Source organism: Lagenorhynchus albirostris, chromosome 4 (genome assembly GCF_949774975.1).
Source record: "Lagenorhynchus albirostris chromosome 4, mLagAlb1.1, whole genome shotgun sequence".
Taxonomy (NCBI): Eukaryota; Metazoa; Chordata; class Mammalia; order Artiodactyla; family Delphinidae; genus Lagenorhynchus; species Lagenorhynchus albirostris.
In genome coordinates, this window is record NC_083098.1 from 103,713,081 (window position 1) to 103,726,874 (window position 13,794).

Genomic DNA, 13,794 nt, shown 5'->3' on the forward strand with positions numbered 1-13,794 from the left:
AAAGAATATATCAGCTGAGGTCCCTATGCTTATGAAGCTCACATTTTACTTTGACATCCAGCATCTAAATGTCCATACTATGATATGAAAGGGCCGTAACAACCAAGTGGTTCACAGTACACTGGAGGACAGATGAATGGGATAAGTTTCTAGTATCTGGAGGGAGCTAAAGGACACTTTACATAGGAGGTGAAATTCTTTATGCTTTCCCCCAATTGTTCCAAGTAAAACTCATTTATCTTGAGTTATACCATTTCTTCTGTTTCTTTTCCTTTCTACTAAATCTTCTTATCTGCCTTTCTCTAGTGCCCTCCATGTTACTTTGATCCTGTTTGCCCATCTAGTCATCTGCCTACTCTATCCCTAGTCCCTTCACCAGTGGTTTTGGGGAAGAATGGCACACATTCTTAATCTCCCCTTCCCCACCCTCCATTCTCTCTTTAACCACACCAGTCTGCTTCTGCCCCCAATACTATACCAAGAATGACCAAATGCTCTGGCTTTTTCCCAGCCTGCGGTTAAAAGTCCAAGTCCTTTTCTCTGGACAGAAGGTAATATTCATTATGTAGTTATTGGGTATCTGGTGTCTCTATGCAATATCTCATGTAGCCCTCAATGTAGCCTTAGGAGGTTGGTGCTATTGTTAATCCGATTTTACTGTTAGGAAACTGAGCTCCAGACAGGTTGAATCACCTGACCCAGGTCACCAGCTAAGAGACAGTGAAGCTAGGACTTCAGCTGAGTTTGGCTGGTTCTGGAGTCCAAGCCCTTAATCATTACTCCTTCAAAAAAAACAGGAGAGGGGCTTCCCTGGTGGCGCAGTGGTTGAGAGTCCGCCTGCCAATGCAGGGGACATGGGTTCGTGCCCCGGTCCGGGAAGATCCCACATGCCGCGAAGCGGCTGGGCCCGTGAGCCATGGCCGCTGAGCCTGCACGTCCGGAGCCTGTGCTCCACAATGGGAGAGGCCACAACAGTGAGAGGCCCGCATACCGCAGAAAAAAAACCCAGGAGATAACTGTGCTAGGAGAGTAGCAGTGGTCCAGGATTTAGGGTCGCAGCCCTGAGAAACATGGTAGAAAATTGAAATAGCCCTTGTGGAAAAAAAGAATAGGGAATTACTACAATAACTCAATTAAATGGTATCCGCATGGAGAGCACAGATGAGGTTGGAAATCTTAAGTACCAGTTAGTAGTATTTGACAAGAGCTGAGGTGGATGGGTTGATCTGGAGGCTAAAGATGAGGTGCGCAGGTGATTTGAAGATGTCAATAAGAAGGTAGTTGACATGATTGGTTGTGGCTTTAAAGGAGAGAAATTAAGGTAAAAAGAGACTATTGGGCTAGGCGAAGAAGGAGGGCAAGCTCAGAGATCAAGGTTGTGGGAATGAGGAAGTGGAGAGAGTGGAAAAAGATGAGACTGACTTGAGAATAGGCAAGATGACCCAACAGAGTAGTGCCAGGAGTGCCCTTGCCATGGGCACAGTTGTGAACATTCACAAATGTCTCCATGTTGTTCAGGGAAATGAGTTTGATGCTTTTGAACTGAAGAATTCTAATACAAATTCTTCATATCAGTTTTATGATGGAAAATGGCATCTCTCCCCACCTACGGCTGGGAGAGGAGACACCTCTTTCATCTCTTTCCTAAGATTCTATACTAACTGTGAAGATTAGTTTTTTAAGACCAAGCTCTGGAATTTCATTTGTTGCATTCATAAGCAAGAATTGGACCTCAAGATTACCAGGAGGAATGGAAAAAAAGAGTAAGGAAAATTTTATTTAATAACACCGAAGTAAACATATTGATGATCTTCCATAGAGAAACAACTTAATGTCTATCAGCAGGTAATGGAGAAATAATTCATAGCACATCCATATGATATGGCATAGGAAGTAGCTAAAACTAAAAATGAGGAATCTCTTTATATATAGAAATGGCATAATCTCCAAGATATCTATGAAATAAAAAAAAATCATGGTGCATATGAATGTATATGTGTATAAAAAAGGATGGTGACTAAAATATGATATGAATAATAACGTATCATACTTTCCAGGTTATGCCTACATACGCTTGGAGTAACCTTCTAAGGAAGGTCAGGAGACGGTGGGTCTGGCACCTCTAGAAAGACAAAAGTTCTGAAACCAGATCTCAGCCTAAGAGAACAGTTTGGGCAGGTCTTTGGTGGGGATTGTTTGGGGACTTTAATTGCAAGACACCACGAATAAAAGTGTACATGCCAAAGTGCCTTGAGGCTCGAGCCTAGTGTGAGACCCTCTCTGCTACCTCCAGCCTGAAATCTGATCTTGTGTTAATTCAAGGGTGTGCCCATGGGGAGCATTTTCACAGACAGGGCAGACTCACATGAGTGAATGCTGGAAAAAGCTGAAGTCCTTTAGACCCTGATCCAGACGACATGGTTCTCACTCAAATGGGTACAATGTTTGGGTTCTTTCTTCATTAAGTGCTTTAGTGACATCAGAATATACTGGATCTCCATCGAAGTTTTCTGTTGTACAGGTACAGTGAATATAGGAACCGCAGTTCCCAAGATCACCACCACCACCACTCATGGATTTCATCCTCAATGGAATAACCAATGCCAAATTTCAAGGAATAAACTTTACAGGGATGTTTTGTTATTCACCGTGAGAAAACCCCATTTATGTTAAGATTTGATCTGCCACAGCTTGACTCCACTGAAAATAAAAGTCAATCTTTTTTTATCAGTTGGGGTGTCAGGTTGCAGAAAAGTTAACATAGCACACCTGAGACTGCTTATCCTTAGAATGGTCTGCTTGCAAAATTGACCCTTGGCTGGCGTCTGGGAACGTGGATTTCCAGAGGGTTCCCATCACCCACACTAATAAGAACATCTCAGCAGGCCTTAACTGTTTGTGCAAACAATGTGATTTATGTGAGCAGTTTCCTTCTGGGAGTCTGGAATTCTGGTAATGCCGAGAAGAAGTTGTCTACCCGACTGGCCCCCAATAAAAACCTTGCTACGTCTTCAATGAGCTCCTTTGGTAGGCAGTATTTCACATGTGTTGTCACACCCGCTTGCTGGGGAAATTAAGCAAGTCCTGTGTGACTCCACTCGCGGAGGATTCTTGCAAGCTTTCACCTCGTTTCCTCCAGACTCCCCGCTGACCTCCACCACTGCCAAGCTCGTTTTTCCGCTTGCTGATTTTGCTTTGTATCCTTTCTCTATGATTAATCATAGCCATGAGTATGACTATATGCTGAGTCCTGTGAGTTCTCCCAGGGTGATCATGGCTGCGGTAACAAATAAATGTCAAGACTTCAGAGGCTCAACACAATAGTCTATTTCTTGTTCGTGTAGAGGTCAAGGCCAGTGCTCCTGGTGGGCAGGTGGCCTTCTACTCAGTCACTGAGGACCCAGGCACCTTCCATCTTGCACTCCACAGTAAGTTTGCAGTTGGAAAAAGAGACGGGAAAGGACATGCCTCCTTCTTAACCCTCCCCTTAACCCTAACCCCAGCGTTGGCCCTGAGATGACGCACATCCACCTCTGGCCACATTCCATTGGCAATCACTAGTCATATGGTCCCATCTAGATGCAAGGGGACTAGGAAACGTGGTCTCTGCTTGGTGGCTGTTTCTCTGCAGCAACTCTGTGGAAAGAAAGCATGAATCTTTGATGACCAGCAATAGTACGTAATAGATACTTATTATGAACCTGTCGTGGCTCAACTTCATACCAAGTGCTATGATACAACACAAAGAAGTCATATTGTTCTTACCCACATGAAGGTTGACATGTAAAAGGGAACGGGTCACCCCCAAGGATGAGGAGACAAGGCTCCCTTTTTCTGGGAAGTTGTCTTTTCTACTAGACCCTCCCTCTGTATTTTCTTAGTAAGTGGTGCTGATCCCTCACATAGCACTTAGTGCATTGAAACTGACCTATTCTTGTCAGACTCTCCTGACAAATTATAATATTTTTGAGGTCGCAATGTCAGTTGCCTTATTTTTTTTTTAATTTTTTTTTTTTTTTTGCGGTACGCGGGCCTCTCACTGTTGGGGCCTCTCCTGTTGCGGAGCACAGGCTCCGGAAGCGCAGGCTCAGCAGTCATGGCTCACGGGCCCAGCCGCTCGGCGGCATGTGGGATCTTCCCAGGCCGGGGCACGAACCCATGTCCCCTGCATCGGCAGGCGGACTCTCAACCGCTGCGCCACCAGGGAAGCCCTCAGTTGCCTTACTGATCAGCACATATTCCTAGTGCTCAGCACAGAACATGGTACATCTGAGATATTCAGTAAATGCGTAAATGAATCAATGTTCAAGAGGGATGGTGAGATACAGTGCAGTACCATGCTGTGAGCACAGGTTATTCAAATCTTCTTATCCCTTGTGACCTTGAAAAAGTTGCTTAATTTCTCTGAACCTCAATGTTTCATTCTTAGAATGGGGAGAAAAATACCAACTTTGCAGGGCTGCCATGAGGATTTTCTGAGATTCTGAATGTGTATTCAGCACCTAGCCCTCAAGTTATGGAGAACAGTTTTTCACCATGGAGTACGATGTTAGCTGTGGGTTTTTCATAGATGCCCTTTATTGGGTTGAGGGAGTTCCCTTCTCTTTCTAGTTTGGTCAGTGTTTTTGTTATGAAGAGGTATTGGATTTTGTCAAATGGTTTTCCTGTGTCTGTTGAAACAATCTTGTGGGTTTTGTCCTTTATGTTATTCACGTGGTGTGTCACATTGATTTTTTTTTTCTTTACTATTTTCGGTTTTCTGTTTATTCTGTCTTTTTTTAAAAAAAAATTGAGGCATAGTTGCTTTACAATGTTCTGTTAGCTTCTGCTGTACAGTGAAGTGAATCAGCTATATGTATACCTATATCCCCTCCCTCTTGGACTCCCTCCCTCTGCCCGCCCCCCGCCCCCATCCCACCCATCTAGGTCGTCACAGAGCACAGAGCTGAGCTCCCTGTGCTGTACGGCAGGTTCCCACTAGCTCTCTATTTTGCACATGGTAGTGTATATATGTCAATGCCATTCTAAGATGTTAAATCAACTTTGCACTCTCGGGATAAATCCCACTTGGTCATGGTGTGGAATCCTTTTTTTACATTGCTGGATTCTACTTTCTAGTGTTTTGTTGTATTTTGTTTTGGTTTGGTTTTGAGGGGCTCTTTTTGCGGCCCAGATTGTTTCAGACCCTTCACTGGATTCCCATGGTGCTTCCCAGAGGTCCCAATGGAACTCCTTACCGGTTTCTCCTGAGGACAGTTTCTAATCACTTCCACTCAAATCCTCTTCTCAGGTGCAGCTCGTGGGGATCAGCCTACGTCACGGCAGGGTCACGGCCCTCTCCGGTCACGTGGCCCCTCAACCACACCCACGCCCCTCCCACTAACCCGGCTCCGCGAATTCTCCCGCAGGTGATCTATACCCTCAACACCCGCCAGGATGAGGCGGAGGCGGGCATGGAGGCGCTGCGTGAGGTCCACCAGGAGGAGCTGCGGAAGGCGGTGGCCGAGACGGAGGCCAGGCTCCTGCAGGCGCAGGGCCGCGCGGGCGAGGAGGCCCTGAGACAGCGCGTCCAGGCCCTGGAGAGCGCCCTGGAGCTGCAGAAGCGGCTGACGCAGGAGGCGCTGGCCCGGTCGGCCGCTTGCAGGCTGGAGACCCAGGAGAGGGAGCTGAGGGTGGAGGCCGAGCACGCCGAGCGGGTGCTCACCCTCTCCAAGGAGATGCTGGAGCTCAAGGCCGACTACGAGAAGAGGCTCCGGCACATGAGCAGCCACGAGGCGCCCGGGTGGGGCGGGCTCGCCCAGCAGGGTCCCAAGCCCCAGGCCGAGCCGGGCTGCGGCCCCGAAATGCGGGAGGTCCTGCTGGAAGTGGAGCGGCTGCGAGCGGAGAACCAGCAGCTGAGCAAGGACTATGCTCGGAAGGCCGAGGAGCTGCAGGCCACGTACGAGCGGGAGAACGAGGCCGTCCAGCAGGCCATGCAGCAGTCGGTGAGCGAGGCCCTGTGGCAGTGGCAGGAGAAGGAGACCGACCTCCGGAAGAACTTCCAGGCCCAGGAGGCGGCCCTGCAGGCCCAGGTCCGGAAGCTAGAAGGGGATCTGGAGCACAGAGGCCGCAAGATAAGTGACCTGAAGAAGTACGCCCAGAAGCTGAAGGACCGCATTCAGGTAAAGCCGGGACTCTTCCTACCTTCCAAATGGGAGACTAAGCATGGCCCCTAGTGTCGAACACCTACCGTGTGTCACGCACTGTGCGAAGCCCTTGACTTCTGCCAGAGCGAGCATTATTACCTCCATGGAGTTCAACCACATTCATTCAGCAAGTGTGTGTGCAACACCTACCATGTGCCAGGCCGGGGCTGTGGGCAGGAGACACACGGTGAGCCGGCCTTGATCCCTGTCCTCTGAGAGCTGCGAGACTTACAATTTAGAGATGAGAAGATGAAACTGAAATTGAGAAGCTTAAGGATGGGCCTAGCTGGGCACACAGCTACAAAGTGTTTGAACTCAATTCAGCCTAGTTCTAAACCCCCCACTCACTCCATAACAACTTGCTGTCCTAACATCCTTGGGGCTTTGTATTTGTGGAAAGCCAGACCATTGACAAGTCAGTTACATGAGGCCCACGGACTCACAGAGCCCCATCTCTAAAAGTAACAGCAGCTAGTATCCTTCATACTCCCTGAGCATTTTTTTTCCATCCCAGACACTTTATCTCATTTGATCCTCACTACAGAAAGGTTAAATAACTTGCCAGAAGTCACACAGCCAATCAGAGGATGAGTAGGGATTTGATGAACCCCGAGCCACTGAATTCCAGAGATTAAAGGCATATGCTGTGCACTTACCCACTTTCAGATCTGATGTACATAGGATGTCTTGACCCAGAACTGTAACAAGAGAAATGAGACCCTTTCTGTCTGTTTAGGACCTGGATGTGCAGCTCAAGGAGGCTCGACAGGAGAATTCAGAGTTGAAAAGCACTGCAGAAAAACTTGGGGAGAAGCTGGCTGTTGCCAAAGACAGACTAATGTTGCAGGAGTGTCATGTGACACAGAAAAGCGGTGAGATGCCCGGAACGATTTCCTTACACAGCAAAGGTTGGCCTGACGCTGCTTGCAGCCTTGAGACTGTTGAGGGAGCAGAGTGGAGGGCAGGGCTATTTGATCTGACCTGCCTGGTGGGCAAGTCCCATCCATGCAGGACACAAGTGAGCCGACATCCAGAGCTGCCGCAGGTCAGGTATTTAAAAGGCATGATGCAAAAGGATGTCTGGCCCCCCAGAAAGTTCTCCACCAGATCCACCATAGTGCCTGAACTTCTCAGCTCTGGCTTTTCCCCAGACTTAGACAACGCTTTATACTCTAACATCATTCACACAGTGATGTTATTGGGTGTTCCCAATAATGTTGTGAGTCAGGTATCGTCAGTATCCCATGTCGCAGATGAAGACATGAGGCTGAGAAAGTTAACGTGGCTAGCTCAAGGCCAGCCAGCTGCCTGGTGATAGAGGTGGTGTTTGAGTCTCAGATTATCTGACTCCAAAGTGCTTTCCACTGAGCTCCCTCATCAGAAAGTGCTTGAGTATGTACAGTGTCATCAGCTTGACACTGGGAGATATAACAAAGGCACAAAACATAGGCTCTGCCTCTAGGGAGTTTATGGGACTGCTACTTTACAGCCCACAGCATGCCTTGCTATCATGGGTGCGGCCCAGGCAGCAGTGAGGTGTCTGGGAAAGAAGAAATCACCTCGGGCTGGAAAGTACGAGTTGGAACCAGAGGGTATGGAGGGTTTCCAGCAGTGGTCTCAGAAGTAGGGCATATGGGAAGAAACTGAGCAATTGTAACTGTATTTATTTTTTGTCTTATACTTGAAATCTCTTTATTTAAATCCTTTGAATGTACATATATCCAGGAACGTCCTCAATTTCTTTTTAAACTATGGAAAGCACAATCAAAAAAATTTGAAGATGACTAATTTAAGAAGGGAGAGCCGGACAACTGTTTGAACTCAAGATGCTACTTGGGCAAAGGTGACAATCACCACTTGGACCCTGCTTGAGGCCAGAAGGCCATGGAGCAGGGATTACATAGGGGAGTCAAGGGCAAAATAGTTGAATAGCAGAATGGCAACCCAACTGCAGAGGCCTCAGGCATGAGGCCAAGGCCAAGGGCATTCCCAATGATGTTGACACTGTACTTGCAGATGACATGAAGACTGAGAGGTTTTCAGAGAATAAAGTCCTAGGGAAAGAGAATGATTTGGAAGCCTGCAGTCTCCATCCTCAGCAGGATCAGAACTTTCCCAAGGAGTGTCCATGCACGAAAGGAGGCACAGATACACAGGTACTCTCTGACCCAGTCCTGGGGATGGAACAGTCACAGGGGGACTCTGCTGGAATGAGCTTCAGATGGAGGCCAGCCCCAAACCATGACAGGTCCACTTGGAAGCAACAGGTCCCATAGTTTCAGGGGTGCATGCATGGGTGTGAAGTTCCAGCCAACGTCCTGCCAACTGCATGTCATTGCATGTCAAGCCAGGAGACTGAGAATGTAGCAGAATTCCCCCAACTCCTTATCATTAGCTCCTGGGAAACTGGAAGCTTGCTTAAGATTCCTGCTATATGTTCCCAGTCAAAACAAAGCATTTTTTAGAAACCGCCATAGTATGGGCTGGAATATCTGATCCTATGACAATAGATACACTACTCCAAAAAGCCCTTTTCCGATGGTGGATAAAGTGAAGTCTCTTACAGATATCAAAAGTGATTTTATAAACTTTATTGTACCTTGTGATACATGCTTTGAAATCAGTAATCAACATTGTAGAAGTTACACAAAAGAGAAATGGTGATCTCCTCCTCTCCCCACCCTGGCAATTTTACAAGCCCTTTTTCTTTTTATAGACCAAGAAAGAGGCATGTATTGAGACAGAATGTATGAAGCAAAAATATGAAGAAGACCTTCGTAAAATCAAAGATCAGACAGAAGAGGAGAAGAAACATCGCAAAGACCAGCTGGTGAAGCGCCTAGAAGACTTGGTGAAGAAGCACATGGTGGAAATCCAATTAGTTCGCTCATCAGTGGAAGCTGAGAGGCAGAGGCTACAGAAGGTGAGATCCCCTTTCAGAGATACCGTTCCGTTTGTTTTTCCTTGCCTCTACCTCCCTCCTTTCCTCTTCTGTTTCTTCTTTCCTTCCTCAAACGTTTACTGAGCTCCTGTTATATATAGATCTCAGCTAGTTCTCTGATCAGAGGGAGTTCAGAGTCTTCAGGAGGAGACAGGGCACCCCAGGGCTGTGAGACAATAGGGCCTAGAGTTGTTGACATGCGGTGGAATTGTGTCATATGAGTGTTTAACTTAGGGGAATTCAAATCCTCTAATCTGCAAAAACAGAGAGAAATAACATGAAGTGAACACGCAGGCCTGGCAGACTGCCTGGATTCAAATCCCAGCTCTGCCACCCTCTAGCTCTGTGACCACAGAAAGTTATTTAACCTGGACTCCTCACAGGGAAACTCTGCGGGGCCCCAAGTTACTCATTTATAAAACAGATGGTGATAATAGCACCTCACAGAGTAGCTGCGAGGATTGCGTGAGGTAATCCATGTGTGAAAAAATGAAGCACATCATAGTGCCTGGGGCGTAAGAGGCATTAGGTAGATGAAGGTAATTAATTAACCAGTGGGAGAGAAGTTTCTCAGCCTCTGAGTACTGTTCCAACTTCCCACCAAAGGGGGCGTTTTCTGCTGAGAGGGAATGCAAAGCAGCATCTCTCGTGTTTGCTGAGGAAAGCAAATAACATGTATATGAGTGCTTTAGGAAAAGAGTGAAGTATATCAGTATTATTGTGAGCATAGGTGGTGCTTTAATTATTATAAGAAGGCTTCTTTCTAATCTAAGAACTTGCATTATCACTATGAGTTTTCACTGAAAGATAATCATATATCACTGAGGAATACAATGTGTGGTGGTGAAGAGTAGTAGATACTCAATAAATATGTGTTGGATAAATAAATGAACTTAAGAAAGTCTAGTCCTGGGTCCAAGTCCCGACTCTTTCACTGGCTTTACTACCACGGACAGGTCACTTAATCTTTCTGAAACCTGATTTTGAAAATAAGGATAAATACTTTGGGGGCTTGTTATGTGAATTAAATATGGTGGTTTTAAAAATTATTTATTTATTTATTTATTTATTTACTTTGGGCTTCGTTGGGTCTTCATTGCTGCACGCGGGCTTTCTCTAGTTGCAGTGAGCAGGGGCTACTCTTCATTGTGGGGCACGGGCCTCTCATTGCGGTGGCTTCTCTTGTTGCGGAGCACGGGCTCTAGGCGCACGGGCTTCAGTAGTCGTGGCCCTCAGGCTCTAGAGTGCGGGCTCAGAAATTGTGGCGCACAGGCTTAGTTGCTCCGTGGCACGTGGGATCTTCCTGGACCAAGGCTCGAACCCGTGTCCCCTGCATTGGCTGGCGGATTCTTAACCACTGTGCCACCAGGGAAGCCCCTAAATATGGTTTTATATATAAACTCTTATCTCAGTGTACAACATGTAGCAAAAGTTTGATAAATGGTGGCTGTGATTAGTTACCATGTGCATTAGATGACATCATGTGTGATAATATTATTTAGTGTCCACTATACTTTATAAAGCACTTTATTCTTATGAACACATTTAATCCTCCCAACAGGATTACAAAATGAGTGTTCATATCCCCATTTCAGAGATGAGAAAACTGAGGCTCAAAGATGTTATGTATCCACTCACACAGACAGTGAGTGGTGCAGCTACATTAAAACCTGACAGCCTGACTCCAGAGGCCATGGTTTCCCATCCCTGCACAGAGAGGGAAGCAGCTGTATTGAAAGCACTTTCCTCCCCATGAGCAGTGACAGGTTGCACAAATCCAATCCTCATTGGAGGAAAGCTGAAGCCGCTTTCCATCGTGAGCCACAATCAGTGGGAGGGACAGTAGCTCTCCCAGAGCTACAGGTTGCCCTGGTAACCTGTCAGCCAAGCCTGACTCTGCGTGTAGAAATCCCACTTCAGCTTTAATCAGAGGCATGGTTCCATTTGGGAAATGAATCATGTAGAAATAAATTGCATTTCCTCCTGGTTTTTAATTTTCTTTTTAAAAATTATGGTCATTTCTACAAACTGAGGATATAAGTTATATAAATTAGGCCATGCAGACTACAGGAAGGTAAAAACTTGAAGAGGTCCCAGCTCTGGTGTTCATGGACTAAAAATAGATACCGGTTTCCCCTCTAGAGTTAAGAGCACACTGTTCCTTTGGGCCCTTGAGTATAAGTATGTTGTATATCCTGAATGCTACCTTAACCTGAAAAAGACACCACAGGAGATGGGCTGGAGTTCACCCAGACAGTTTATCTGCCTTTCCTGTCTGTAGGATTAGATGATATTACAACTTAATCTTCACAGACAGAGCAGAGTACGTGTCCTATAATTAGCACTTGCCCATGTTGATACCTAGGAGAGTGTGGAAAGATTTATTGAGTCCTCACTGAGCTGTTCTAGACACTGCTGCGTTCTACACCTCATTTGTATCACTTAGGATTCTGGGTGGCAAGCATCACAAACCCACCCTGGGCAGTTTAGGTAAGAAAGGAATTTAGTAAAGGGTAATGAAAAGCTTTCTGGAAAACCAGGGAACTGGGCTTGGCAAACTACTCAGTGATGAAGACACCCTTGCTGCCATGTCTGAGCCCAGACCTTCTGTTTACACAGCTGACACCACCAACACTGGGCCCTGGATGTTGCCTGCAGAACTGCAGTGTCCAATATGGTAGCCTCTTGACACATGTGGTTATTTACATTTAAATCAATTACAATTAAATAATATTTTAAATTCAGTTCCTCAGTGGAACTCGCCACATTTCAAGAGCTCAATTGCCATATGTGGCTAGTGGCTCCCAGATTGGATAGCACAGTGTTGAGGGATTTCTACACATTAGCTACATTATATTTTAGAACATTTCTATCGTCACGGAAAGTTCCGTCAGTCAGAGCTGCTGTAGAATGGCTGCCCCTGCTGCCCCTGGGAAGTTCAGTTGCCAGATCCTTTATGACTCCAGCTTGTACGTATCGATGGCTTCCAATTCAAAATCCGGGGTGGGTGTGTCTGATTGGTCACATGCCTTGATCACATGCCTCAATCACATGCCCATGCCCTCATCACAAGGGAGTCTGGGAAGGTAAGTCTGACATTTTCTGGTTCTGTGGTGGAAGGATGGCTCTGATGTATCAGATGGAGAATTTCCCAAACATTCAGAGAAGGATCAGAGGCTGGGCAGCCAAAAGGAACGATAGCTCTCCACTCTATGATTTAATTCTCACCTCAGCCCTGTAGGCAGGGGTTGTTTTCCCATTTCACAGATGAGGAACCTGGGAAATGAAGTCACTTGAGTATCACATGAATTGGGTGTGAGTCAGGGCTCCCTTGACTCCAAAGCCACTAACTTTTGCCCTCTGTCTATGTAGCAGAACAGAATAAACATTGCCCTGGGCCTTGGAGAGGAGCCTTCAGGTCTTCACCCTGCTAATATCCATTTATGGTTTATTTATTATTCATTGAATGCGTACTTGGTGTTTTGAGCAATGCAGGGATACACGAATCAGCCATGCCTACAGGGAGCTCACAGTCTGGAAGGAGGAACAAGACATGCACTGAAACCATCTGTCAAGTCTGGGTGTAAGAAGTGCTGTGCTGGGGAAGCAGCCACGTTGTCACCTTAAATAAGTCACCCCAAACCATTCTAGGCCTCTGCTTTCTAATTTCAGTAATAATGTGAATGTGAATGATTTTGTCTAATTCTTTTCAACTTTTTATTTCTATCAACTCCAAAAATACTCTTCATTATTGAGAAATAGGTTGCTTAATTTCCAAATATTTGGAACCTTTCCAGATATCTCTATGTTATTGATTTCTAATTTAGTTCTCTTGTGATCAAAGAACAGATTCTGTTCTTTCCTTTTCAATTAGCTCATATTATTGTATGGCCCAGGGATGGTCTATCTTGATGAATGGTCCAGGTGCCCTTGAAAAGAATATGGATCTGCTGCTCTTGAGTGGAGTGTTTCATAAATGATAATTAGGTTAAGTTGGTTGATAGTGTTGTTCAAGTATCTTATTTCCTTACTAATTTTTTCTCTATTTGTTCTGTTGATTATTGAGAGAGGAGTATTGAAATATCAAATTTAAGTCAGTTTTTATATTTTCCCTTTTAGTCCTGTCAGTTTTTGCTTTAGATAAATTCAAACTTATTTATGAGGTACATACACATTTAGGCTTATTATGTCTTCTCAGTGAATTGGCCCCTTACTCATTATGGAATATTCCTTGTCCTGAAGTCTACTTTGATAAAAATACGGACATTCTATCATTTTTGTGGTTAGTGTTACAGTCTATTTTAATCCATTCCTTTACTTTTAACCTACCTGTGTCTTTCTAGTCAAAGTGCTTTTGTATTGGGTTGGCCAAAAAGTTCGTTCGGGATCCATAAGCTGTTACAAAACCTGAACGACCTTTTTGGCCAACCCAAATAGGATAGCTGGATTTTCTGTTTTATTCAGCTTGGCAGTCTGATTTTTGAGGGTCATTTAGACCATTTACATTCAATGTAATTATCATTAAGTCTACCATATTGCTGAGTTTTTTTTTTTCTTTTTGTCACATCTTTTTTTCTTTTTGCCTGTTTTCCTGTTTATTTTTGATTACTTGAATATATAGCTTTTGGTATTCCCTTTTTTTTTTTTTTTTTTTTTGGCGGTATGCTG

At 45.4% G+C, this 13,794-nt stretch overlaps 1 protein-coding gene and 1 long non-coding RNA gene across 2 annotated transcripts in view; one reads left to right on the forward strand and one right to left on the reverse strand.

The window, feature by feature from the left end:
• Window positions 1–13,794, forward strand: part of FAM184B (family with sequence similarity 184 member B) — a 114,182-nt gene that overhangs the window by 42,498 nt on the left and 57,890 nt on the right. Inside the window, exons 2-5 of the mRNA XM_060148454.1 lie at window positions 5,409–6,161; window positions 6,922–7,057; window positions 8,202–8,341; window positions 8,902–9,108. Coding sequence (XP_060004437.1) covers window positions 5,409–6,161; window positions 6,922–7,057; window positions 8,202–8,341; window positions 8,902–9,108 — 1,236 coding nt within the window. The remainder of the gene's footprint in view (window positions 1–5,408; window positions 6,162–6,921; window positions 7,058–8,201; window positions 8,342–8,901; window positions 9,109–13,794) is intronic.
• On the reverse strand, window positions 3,213–6,563 carry LOC132519935 (uncharacterized). Its single transcript, XR_009540384.1, has 3 exons — window positions 6,336–6,563; window positions 5,238–6,092; window positions 3,213–3,636 (listed from the first exon to the last, which is right to left on the reverse strand). It is a non-coding gene; the product is annotated as an uncharacterized LOC132519935 (long non-coding RNA).